At 36.5% G+C, this 13,061-nt stretch overlaps 2 protein-coding genes across 2 annotated transcripts; both read left to right on the top strand.

Annotated features, from left to right (window-relative positions):
* LOC146370759 (uncharacterized) lies at positions 1-7,667 on the top strand. The gene is made up of 5 exons (XM_084908654.1): positions 1-76; positions 169-486; positions 572-662; positions 6,021-6,090; positions 6,181-7,667. Exons 1-5 carry the CDS (start codon positions 1-3, stop codon positions 6,286-6,288), a joined length of 663 nt encoding a protein of 220 aa, XP_084764780.1. The 3' UTR covers positions 6,289-7,667.
* Positions 7,668-10,091: 2,424 nt separating this feature from the next.
* Positions 10,092-10,802, top strand: LOC146370758 (uncharacterized). Its single transcript, XM_084908655.1, has 3 exons — positions 10,092-10,193; positions 10,286-10,603; positions 10,689-10,802. The coding sequence occupies exons 1-3, from the start codon at positions 10,118-10,120 to the stop codon at positions 10,781-10,783; spliced, it is 489 nt and encodes a 162-aa protein (XP_084764781.1). The 5' UTR covers positions 10,092-10,117; the 3' UTR covers positions 10,784-10,802.
* The last annotated feature ends 2,259 nt before the right edge of the window (positions 10,803-13,061 follow it).

The raw sequence follows: 13,061 nt of genomic DNA, 5'->3' as shown, positions 1-13,061 counted from the left end.
ATGATCACGATGTTCACTATAAATCGAGCAGCACTGCTCCTCGTTCAGCTGTTAGTGATGTGGGATGTCTTTGCAGGTAAAGAGCAAATTTGTGTTTGAGATTCACTTTTTTACAGATGAAGTGTAGATAGAATTTTATATTGAATGATTGTCTCCTTTAAACTATAGAGATCGCTAAAGACGACCACAGAGCTGTGCTGGTGTCCCAAGGAGACTCAGTGACACTGACTTGTAACATATCCAAGACAAATGCAACACTGATCATCTGGACCAACAACAGATCTGTTTTTCATTATTCCATTGTGCTGAATCGCACCTATTCAGATTTCTCATTTCATAGACTGAAAATAAATCATGAGTTTCCTACAAAGCTCATTATTTTTAGTGCTCAACCTGAAGATGAAGGACTTTATACATGTAGCATAACAGACAGAAGTGGCCTATACAGCATTACATGGAGTTTAACTGTGTCTGAGAACCCCAAAGGTAGGTGGGACAAAAAGCAGATCCAGTCAATTCTAGCAAAGGTCAACCAAGCATTTTAAATTAATTCACTGCTGTTTTGGTACAGAATCCACTTCATCAAAGTATTTTCTATACATACTCCCACCTGCAATTGGATTCCTTCTCTGTGGCATCACACTAGCTGTGTTTCTCTACAGGTGAGTAAAACCTTTTTATCTTCATAATGAATGCATGAATGTGATTATTTTTTGTTTGTCTGTAGAAGTGTTCTCAGTACATGTAAGACTGATTGGATTATAAAGCACTATTTTCTATTTTATCTGCCTACATTGAAAGTGTTTAAAGTTTGTTTTAAATAAGTAAAGAGGGAAATGGAAATGTGATATGTGGCTTATACCATTGCGTTCATAGATGTGATGATTAATATTGTCATATTTCTATGATGTTTTTAAAGCAAATCATTACATTAGTGATCACAGGCTCAGTGCCTCATTGCACAGAGCTCAGATCTTTTTCATTGCTAAATGCAAGTTTTTATTTAATAAGATGATGCATTATTATCTATCTTTGAAAACTTCAAGGATGAAAGAGCTCAGACTTTTTTTCACTACTTCTGTAAGCACCGCAAACCTGCTCTGAATTTAAAGTTGTGAATCAGCCCGCTGTGCTTTTTTGCGGGGGGGCTATTGTTATATACAACAGGGCAAAAAGTGACAATGACAGTAGTAAAGAACTGGCTAAAAGTGGTTAGAGTCAAAGCTGTCATTCACTTTTCTCTGAGGCAACCCTTCGCCAACAACTACAAAAGAATGCAAGCTGAACTCATTCTGTACAGATTCATCATACATTTGGGAAAAAAAACCCATTAAAATGACAAAGAAGACGTCGTCCCACTAAACACTGGATGTTTTATAGACGTGCACTTTTGTTTTAGCTCAAGAGCTTGCGTCATCTTGGAGATGTCCGCTAATCGCTCTGCATTCCTTCATACATAACTGTTATGATCAATCCCATTTCAGAAAATGTTATACTTTTCTAGATAATTTTCCAATAGCTTCCTAGCCTGTAGGAAACATGCCCTCCACCCTCTGGAAACATGGGACTACAGAAGCAGTATAAAAATAACATCTGTCCACAACGACCACATTTGGACTATAAATAGCCTGTACATGGTGGGCCTACGGACATCAACATCAGACATTACAAAACAACCCCTTCAGTGTGTATCAAAATTTGACGTCCAAAAATGACATATGAAAGACGTGACTCCAATATCACTTTGGATAGTGGGTTAGGGTTAGGTCTTGATCCCAGAGGTTATATGGGGTCTCATGTGTATGTTGTCTCTGTTTGGGGAATACAATCTTTGAGTCCTTCCATTCATGTAGATTTTCACATGGGTGGGGTAATACAGGAATACAGGAAGTGAAAGATCAAAAATGAGAGCCAATGAGGAGTACAAAATAAAACAGGAACAGAAAATAAACACACTAAAAATGCACAATGGTTTCATACTTCAGTGGCAGTGACCTCAATTTGCATTCACTCATGTATACTATGCTTAAAAATCTAATATCATTTGCGATTATTGATGCATGCAGAGTAATTTGGAGTTCAGTATTTTGCTCAAAGACAACTTCAGATGTGGACTGAGGGAACTCTAGATCAAACAATAAACCTGTGAATTAGTAGACCACCCACTCTCCTGATTCACAGGCTGCTCTGAAGAACATCTTGAGAACTCAATCAAGAACCTCAGATATTCAACCTTAAAACCTCCTCAGATCAGTATCAGATTGAGGACTGAGGTGGCAGAACAAGCTGAATTATTCTGTTTATGAATGTTTTGGTGGACAAACGGGATCGAAACAATACTGAGCAGGTTGTTTTAATATTGTGTGAGTAATGTCTATCGTACTTTCATTGTGTTAAATAAATTACACCGTTCAAATACTGCAACACAAAAGTCAGCGTTACAAACAATGCACTTAAAAATCTAAAACAGCATTTAATTTACCGTTTGTGCTAATAGACATTTTGTTTAGCATTAAAGTTTTAAGTTTTAATATTCAGTCCTTCACTAATTGACATTTACACAATAGTTTCAAAAAGCACAGGCATTATATTATTTTTTCAAATATTGCATACACACAATGTAGTTCCATTTAAAAATGGGGGAAAAGTGTATATATATATATGTATGTATATATATGTATATATATATATATATATATATATATATATATATATATATATATATATAATGTGTATATATATATATAATGTGTATATATATATGTATGAGAAAGTATGCAATAGTTACTTAAACTAAATTAGTCTGGTGCATAAATTTGGCCACCATTGATGTTTTATTGATTTGAATACATTTAGTACTAATTATTGGAACATAAAATTTGTTTGGTAAGCTCATTGGCCCTTGACCTGCATACACTGGTGAATCCAGTCATGAGAAAGCGTATTTAAGGTGGCCAATTGCAAGTTTTTCTCCTCTTTGCGTCTTCTCTGAAGAGTGGCTACATGGGAGCCTAAAAACAACTCTCAAATGACCTGAAAACAAAGACTGCTCAACATCATGGTTTAGGGGAAGTATACAAAAAGCTATCTCAGAGATTTCAGCTGTCAGTTTCCACTATGAGGAACGTATTGAGGAAATGGAAGACCACAGGCACAGTTCTAGTTAAGGCTGGAAGTGACAGGTCAAGAAAAATCTTAGATAAGTAGAGGCGAAGGATCGTGAGAGTCAACCCACAGACCAGCTCCAAAGACCTACAACATCATCTTGCTTCAGATGGTGTCACTGTGCATTGTTTAATTATTCAGTGCATTTTGCAGAAGGAGATGCTGTATGGGAGAGTAATGCAGAGGAAGCCTGTTCTGCACACTTGCCACAAACAGAGTCACTTGAGGTATGCTAAAGCACATTTGGACAAGCCAGCTTCATTTTGGAATAAGGTGCTGTGGACTGATGAAACTAAAATTGAGTTATTTGGACATAACAAGAGGCGGTATGCATGGTGGAAACAGAACACAGCATTCCTAGAGAAACACTTGCTACCCAAAGTAAAATGTGGTGGCGGTTCCATCATGCTGTGGGGCTGAAGTGCAGGTACTGGGAATCTTGCTAAAGTTGAGCGTTGCATTCCAGTCAGTATCAGCAGGTTCTTGAAAATCTACTAAGACGTTCAGGCAGAGGATCAAGTACAACATTCTGGAATGGCCATCTCAGTCCCCAGACCTGAATATTATTGAAAATCTATGGTGTGACCTAAAGCGGGCTGTCCATGCTCAGAAACCATCACACCTGAGTGAACTGGAGATGTTTCGTAAAGACGAAAGGTCCAAAATCCCTTCAACCAGAATCCAGACTCTCATTGGAAGCTATAGGAAGTGTTTAGAGGCTGTTATTTCTGTAAAAGGAACATCTACTTACTTAATACTTAAGCTACTGTGTACTTCTCACACATGGAGAGATGCCAAACTGACTTTCATTGTTCTTGTAACAGTGACAATAAAAAGCTATTCTATTCTATTCTATTCTATTCTATTCTATTCTATTCTAAATATAGATGTGATTTTTCTGTTGGGGTGGCCAAATTTATGCACCTGGCTACATAACTATTGCAACATTTCTGTAAATCCTATAAACTTCATTTCACTTCTAAAATATCATTGTGTTCATCTGCTATATGATATATTTAAATGAAATTGCTGATCCAAATAGCCAGTGATTTACAAAGGAAAATTATGAAAATTATCAAGGGTGCCCAAACTTTTGCATACCACTGTAAGTCCAAAATGCAGTAGGAAGAAGTATGTACACACTTATTAATCCCTACCCACGCTCAACACTCTATTGAATCAACATATTTGGTGTTACCCCAACTTCCCCTCATTACTAACCCCACACAATAAAGACAGGCTGAAGGACATGTATAACCATAGCTACAGTGATAGATATAATTCAGATACAATTTAGCATAGTTATATATACTATCTTCATCAGCTTTATCAGTTTCATATTCTTCCAAAAGCACGTTTCAAAACATCTTTATGAATGGACTAATGCTGTAGACCCACAGGAAAACTGTTCCACAGTTTTACTCCACTAATACAAAAGGTTTTAACTCTTGTCTGTGCTTTAAGAGTCTTCAAATTAAATGTTCCCCTCAAATCATAGTCCTCTTCTCTGTCAAAAAAACATCCTTTGTACATTTCCAGGTAACATATTATATCTGGCTTTGTACATAATCTTTGCTGTTTTTTATTTTATAAGATCCATAAGCCTCAGGATTTTCAATTTTAAGAACATAATGTTAGTGTAGTCTCTAAATCCTGCTTTAGTAATCATCCCGATTGCTTTTTTCGGAGTTTTACATAATGTTAACTATTTGTTATCTATTATCACACCCAGAAATTTTGTATGAGAAACTTGCTCCACTTCAACATTATTTATCAACAATTTGCTCCAGCATCTCTTTTACAATTTCCAAATAACATAAATGTAGTTTTATTCAAGTTTAGCAATAACTTATTTCTATCAAACCATATTTTCAGTTTAATTATTTCTTGTGTGACAATTTCCAAAATCTGTGAATTCTCTCCAGCACAAAAAATATTTGTATCATCTGCAAATAAAACAAACTGTAATATATCAGATGTTTTACATATATCATTGATGTACAGGATAAACAGTTTTGGTCCCAATACTGACGCCTGTGGAATGCCACAAACACTGTCCAGGCACTCTTATTGGTATTCACCAATCTTCACAAATTGTTGTCTATCTATCAAATAATAAGCTTTTTTCTTTTAGGTCAACGAAAACTCCAACTGTGCATTTTCTTTGAACTATATTATTAGTGATATTTTCAATTAGTTCAGTTATTCCGTGGATGTTGATCTGTTTGGTCTGAAACCATACTGACTGTCCATTATTATTTGATGTTTATCAATGAATTTGTCAAGTCTATTAATGAAATCTTTTTCCAGTATTTTTGAAAATTGTGAAAGTAGAGAAACAGGCCTGTAATTTGTGAACTGGTGGTATTACTTTAGCTGTTTTCATTTGTATTGGGAATATTATATCCTGTTATAACAGGATGTTCCAAAATTCAACCCTATTATTGCAATAACCACAATAATAACAATACTTAAAGAACTGGGATGTGTCAATAATGGGACTGAAAAACACAATAACTGTATACACAACTGTTTATATTCACTTTCAAAGACAATTTTCACATTTTTCTTTGCTATGAACTGTCAGATTATGTATTGTGCGATTAAAAGTGTGTGTCATACATATCACCCATAATTCATACCTCTAATTTGTTAAATATCAAAAAACAGCAACAGATATTTATAATTTTCACTATAAATAATCCACTATCAGAAAATTTTCAAAGGAAGGAAACAAAAAAAGAATATGTTTTGTGTTTATTCTAGTCATGATGAGGCAGTGTTTACTCATCCTGTCTTACTGAAACACCGGGCAAGTTCTAAGATTTTATTATTGGTCACTTCTCTTTTTGCAGAAAAAGCATGATGATGAAACTAAATCAGGATGCCGTCCAGGATCAGATTCCTCCTCAGTCAGGAGAAGAGGTCAGAAGATTGTTGCCATCTTTAACACTGTCACATGTCTCTGCCTTTGTACAGTCTAGACTGATTTTTATTTTTACTTTGTCTTCATAGACATCTCTCCCTCAACCACAGGGTGGCAGCACTAATTGCAAAAACAACAGACAGAGGAGTCAGTATATGGAGAGACTGAATTCAATCTATGATCACTTCAATCTATGATCAACTGAAAAACCTTCCAGTTCCTGACAGACATGAACAGTGTCAAAGGAGAAACTAAAAGGGAACGCCATCAGAGGCAGGACACCCGGGCTATAATACCCTCAGCTTCAGCTCAGACAAATGACTCTGCCTGTGAGCACAGAAGTTCCAACCATCCATCACCATCCAAGGAGCTTTTATATCTCAATGATCTTTGCTGTAACAACTTTGAGAGCACTTAGTTTGACAGAAGTGTTTTTCTTCATCTGTGAGTATAAGACCAGGTTCACCAACTTATGTACTGTCAACCTATTGACTGACTATAAGAAAGCCTATGACTCACACAGATCCTGGAATGCCTAGAAATACAAGACCAACAGGACCCTAAGAGCCTTCATCAGGAATTCAATGGGGATGTGGTGAACAATGCTTGAGGCCAACTTGAAGCCAAGTGCGTGGTCAAGTGTGGGATTTACCAAGGAGATGCACTGTCCCCACTGCTGTTCTGCATAGGCCTGAACCCCCTTAGCCAGATCATTAACAAGACTGGCTAGGGATACCAACTACACAATCAAGCAATCATTAGCCACCACAACTATATGGATGACATCAAGCTGTATGCCAAGAGTGAACGAGACATAGACTCACTGATCCATACCACTAGGATATACAGCAATGACACTGTGATGTCATGCAGACTGTATAAGTGTAGTGAGATGGTAACAAGGAGAGGGAAAGCAGAACTGAGCGAACTGCACTAGCAGAAGGCAACAATGTAGACATCAAGGACAGCTACAAGTCCATCCATACCATGCATGGAGGGTTTCACCTTATCCTGGGATTGTGCACTAAGCAGAATGAAGGAGACTAGTGAGTGTCAGTGTCATTATTGCTTTACTCTGCAGAAAAATTATGATAAGGACACTGAATCAGGATCAGTTTCTCCCTCAGTCAAGAGAAGAGATCAGAAGATTGTCATCATCTTTAATACTCTCAAATTTTGTCTACCAAATTTTATTTTAGCCTTTTGTCTTTATAGGTAAGTATATTTATTTATACACAATTTCAAGTTCTCTGAACCATTTTCCAACAAAAAACACTCAGGAAATTCAGACCTCCACCAAGGCAGGTCACTCTCTGTGCAGTATTTTAGGGAATAGTGTTGTAATTTATATTCATTATTTTGTTTTCTTTGTTGCTTTTAAGCATTTTTAAAGAAGTTTCACTGCAGAAATAATTAAGTGTAAAGTGCAGACGTTTGCTATTTGCCCAACAGAAATACTTTTTAATATGTGTGCCATAATTTTGAGTATAATAATAATAACAATAATTTTTTATTGTTCATTAATGTGGATGTAGTGGATGTTTGTTTAGTAAAATGTCCTTAAATATTTAGTAACAATTAGCAAATGAACAAAAGTTTTCTATGTTAATGTACATTTTTGGAGTTTAGCTATTCTGTTTTTACATTTTGTATATTTGTATTGATTTTTCTATTTTGTCTTTACATCAGAGAGTGGTACAGATGAGTACAGAGTTGTGTTGTTGTCAACAAGACACTTGGTGATGTTGACTTGCAGCATATCCAATAAAAAAAAGATAAAACAATAATCTCTTGGATTTTCAATATTTCCTTCTGCTAGAATCACTGCACATAAACATTGGTTATAGTTATTTGGCCTGCAGCATTCACACTACCCCTCTAAATGTACTTGAAATGAGAGGAGAATTAAACACAGAATTAATTTGACTGCAATCTGCTATCTACTGACATCTAGTGGTGAGATTACAGCTACACACTGTACCTTAAATCAACCTCCCAATTTTTAAGTGACTGTTTAAGACTGACATATTATATTGTTTGTATGTTGAAATATTATGTGATTAAACTTCATGAACCCTTAAATTTATTTTATTCACTGAAGACATTTATACATGGTGCAGCACGGTGGCACGGTTGTTTGCACTGTTGCCGCACAGCAAGAAGGTCCTGAGTTCAATTCCACCATCAGGCCGGGGTCTTTCTGTGTGGAGTTTGCATGTTCTCCCCGTGTTTGCGTGGGTTCCCTCAGGGTACTCCGGCTTCCTCCCACCGTCCAAAGACATGCAACTTGTGGGGATAGGTTAATTGGATAATCCAAAATTACCACTAGGTGTGAATGTGAGTGCGAATGGTTGTCTGTCCCTGTGTGTTAGCCCTGCGACAGACTGGCGACCTGTCCAGGGTGTACCCCGCCTCTCGCCCTATGACAGCTGGGATAGGTTCCAGCGCCCCCCGCCACCCTGAAAAGGATAAGCGGAAGCGAATGGATGGATGGAATGGACATTTATACATGCGACATTACCAGTGACCTACAGTCCTTCATCGCTTCTAATTTTATACAGAAACCATTTCATCAAAGTATTTTCTATACAGACTCCCACCTACAATTGGATTGCTTATTGAAAAGGATGATTCTTGAAATTGTGTCCAACCGAGATACACTGGTAATCAATGTGACATTTAATAGATACTAATCCAGCCTTTCAACTTTTTATTTGATCAAATTTCTGCTCACTGAGTACCAATTTTATTCTTTTTTTTTTTTAGTAAATCTCTCTAAATCTGAGCACTTTATATTTTATTAATATGACTGAACTTGATCCTCACTTAACTGCTTAAGTTATGCTACAGGTAAAATGTGCTTTTTAAGAAAAGCGATCCATAGTTTAAAATAAGTTTGATAAACATACACATTAGCATATTAACATACATACTGGCATATTTTCAAACTTGATCTGTAAGATTCTTTCTTATGAACGACGTTTGAATGCATAAATGTAGAATATATATGAATATATGTAACAAGTGGAATATGTAATGTTTTTAAATAGCAAGCAGATTGTGACAGTTGATTATATTTATATTATTAAGTTGATAAGTTGGTTAGTGATAACTGGATAAATGTGATTTAAAAGGTGGCCTTTAACCTTTGTGTGTCTAAGATGAATACCTGGGATTTACAGAACGAGATGTTTATTATTAGTGGTTTTTAACATCACAAAAATGTGATGACTGAGTTTAAACAATCTGAGAAGCATTTTATGTGAAGTATATTGAGTTAATATTTTGTGAAAGATTTAAAAGAAATCCAGCTGTACAATGAAATAAAAATTCTAATAAATAAAATGTATGATTGAGTGCAGACAAAATGGGTAAAATGAACTTTCATTTTATTGATAAAAGATTCAAACTTGAGAAATTCTTCAATTAGAAAATAAAATGTATTAATTTAGTGAGCACCCCAAACTATTTGTATTTTTAAAATGAATGAATGAGCCAAAGAAAACACTGAAAAGAAGAAATGTCAGTAGTAAGGTAGAGGTGACTGATATGATATCTAACTTTAGGAAATCTTGGGTCCTTTCATTTTGCTTTGAGATCTTCAACTTTCTGAAATTCATTTCCTAAATACACAGTTTTTACTTCATTAAACCAATCAGTCCAACTTTACAATGTAAAAGCACACCACAGTATTTGGGTGTCATTTTCAGAGGTGGTGATGTAGTGTTGTTCAAAGTTGCACGAGAGTCACACGAGAGACTAAATTATAGGAGACAATTATTTGTCATATAATTATATTCCCACTTCACGTTCCATGTTCGAACTGTGACAGTTTGTTGTGAATCTGAAATATTGTATAAATTACTCCCATGTAACATGTATCTTTCCATGTATTTTCTCAAAAAAGGTGAATCACATATTTGTGTTGAGTTGCAACAAACCACTTCCTCTTTTTTTTTTTGCGGCTCCTCCTCAGATACACATAAAGCTGACGGTGAAGTTCAGGTCTGTTTCCCTCTCTGTCTGATGAACATGATGTTCGAACTAAATCAAGCAGCACTGCTCTTTGTTCAGCTGTTAGTGATGTGGGATGTCTTTGCAGGTAAAGAGCACATTTGTGTTTGAGATTCACTTTTTTACAGATGAAGTGCAGATAGAATTTTATATTGACTGATTGTCTCCTTTAATCTATAGAGATCGTTAAAGACGACCACAGAGCTGTGCTGGTGTCCCGAGGAGACTCGGTGACGCTGACTTGCAACATATCCAAGACAAATGCAACACAAATCTCCTGGACCAACAACAGATCTGTTTTTCATTATTCCATTGAGCGGAATCGCACCTATTCAAATTTCACATTGCATAGACTGAAAATAAATCATGAGTTTCCTACAAAGCTCATTATTTTTAGTGCTCAACCTGAAGATGAAGGACTTTATACATGTAGCATAACAGACAGAAGTGGCCTATACAGCATTACATGGAGTTTAACTGTGTCTGAGAACCCCAAAGGTAGGTGGGACAAAAAGCAGATCCAGTCAATTCTAGCAAAGGTCAACCAAGCATTTTAAATTAATTCACTGCTGATTTGATACAGAATCCACTTCATCAAAGTATTTTCTGCACATACTCCCACCTGCAATTGGATTCCTTCTGTGTTGCATCACACTGGCTGTCTTCCTCTATAGGTGAGTAAAACCTTTTTATCTTCATAATGAATGCATGAATGTGATTATTTTGTGTTCTTCTTCTTTCTTTGGCCGCACCAAATAAGAAAAAGACAAAGTGAAATGGAAATAAATGTATATGGCTAATATTATAGGGTAGTAATTTGTTTAAAATTAAAATTGTCATATTTCTATGATGGTTTCAAAGCAAATTATGATAAATGAAAATTCCAAGTACACAATACCATTAAAAAATAAAATGCATTTAGATTCATAAATCCAACCTGGACCTCTTGAGTTCAGTTCAGTTAAATAACAAAATCACTGACGCAGGGTGAATGTTTATACCAGACGAAGAATGCAGGTGAAAAATCTCTCATTGCATCCAGCTCTGTCAGTAAACATGGTAAACTGTGATGGAGCAAAATACTGAAACTGCATCCATCCAGCGAGTGTGTTCAATAAAAAATAAAACACAGAATAAATGTGTCTGGCAGTAGTTTCTTTTATTACTCCACCCAACCTTTTTATTTCATATGAAGATGCTTTATTGTTTTAGGTAGGAGAATTATCAAGTTTGAGCTGAAATAGGTTTTATTTTTCAAGTTTAGTTTTTTGTTCAGTACGTCTGTAAAGGCTTAAATCAGCCTCTGTTCTTTATGTTGGCCTATTTTTCTATACAGATGAGAGTGAAAAGAGGAAATAACAGTCGTGAAGAAGTGGTTAAAGGTGGTCAGAGTCAAAGCTAACATTGATACTGGGGACTTTTTCTTTTTTTTTAAATTTTTTTGTGGTAAACCTTCTCCGGCGTGCATGTTTCCATTCTGCAACTAGAAAAATACCTTTGTTAGAGTCTGCGTTCACTGTGCGTAGGGTCATCGTGCTTCATGTAGATTTTGCTACAAACAACTGAGATGCACTCCCTAAATAAATGATATTCCCTGCTTTTAATTAAGGTTCAACAAGACACTTGGAGACAAAACAGGGCCAGACAACAAGAAGGATAAGAAAGCTGGAATGCTGAATACTTGAGAAAGATAATCTGAAAGAAGACGAGAAGAACTTAGCTCACATGCAGAGAGGAGGAGACAGAGGCAGGTATATTGTGGAATATAGCAGGAACTTAAAATGGTGTGGTCATATAGGAATACAGGAGGTAAAAAATCAGAACTTTATGTAGTACTCATGATGAGTACTACATAAAGTTATAACATATAACACTAAAACCACTGCTGATTGATGCATCCAGGGCATTTTGGGGTTCAGTATTTTGCTCGAAGATGATTTGACATGACTCTGGGGACTGTGTTGTTCTTGTGCTTTTAGATTTGACAGCTGCGTTTAATACAGTGGATCATGCCATTTTACTCTCTCGTTTGGAGCACTGGGTGGGCATTAGGAGTGTTTCAGTTCTTTCTTGGCAGGGCGAACTTTTTGTGTCAGTCTCTGTAACCATGTGTCATCCTCCACTCCTCTCTTTTGTGGTGTCCCACAGGGCTCAGTTCTAGGTCCCCCTCCTCTTTTTTTTTTTTTAAATATCTGCTCCCTCTTGGTCCTATACTGAGAAAACATGGCATTTCATTCCACTTTTATGCTGAGGACTGTCAGATCTATGTCCCTCTAAAGAAAAAAGGCACATATTTCACACAGCCATTCCTTCAGTATCTTGATGAAATTAAGGCTTGGATGTCTCTTAACTTTTTAAAATTCAATGACAAAAAGACTGAGGTGATGGTTTTTGGTAGCCCCACTGAGACCCCAAATGAGTATTTAGATACCTTGGCCCAGTATGTTAAGCCAACTGTCACAAACCTGGGGATCAAAGTGGACTGAACTGAAGCTTGACAGTCGGATTAAGGCAGCTGGCTAAAATAAAGCCAATTCTTTCACGGCAGCACACGACAGTTATCCACGCTTTTGTTTGCACTTGGCTGGATTACTGGAATCCACTTTATATAGGGGTCAGTGCATCATACATTACTCATCTACGGAGGGTGTAAAATGCCGCAGCTCCTCTTTTAACTGGTACTCGAAAGTTTCAGCACATTTACCATATTTTAGCTTCACTTCACTGGCTGTCCATTTCTTTTAGGATTCATTTTTAAATTCTTTTATTTGCTTTTAAAGCCCTCCATGGCCTAGCCCCACTTTATCTCTCTGAGCTGCTACAGCCTTATACACCCAACTGCTCTCTCAGGTCAGCTGATCAGCTGCTCCTGAATGTACCCAGGACTGAGTGTAAACTTAGAAGAGATTGAGCTTTTGCTGTAGCAGCTCTGTGGAAATGTGGAACGATCTGCCTT

This window comes from Perissodus microlepis, chromosome 16 (genome assembly GCF_051167445.1).
Source record: "Perissodus microlepis isolate ML-2025 ecotype Zambia chromosome 16, ASM5116744v1, whole genome shotgun sequence".
NCBI classification, from domain to species: Eukaryota; Metazoa; Chordata; class Actinopteri; order Cichliformes; family Cichlidae; genus Perissodus; species Perissodus microlepis.
Note: the sequence above shows the minus strand (reverse complement) of the source record. Positions and strands in the feature narration are given on the sequence as shown.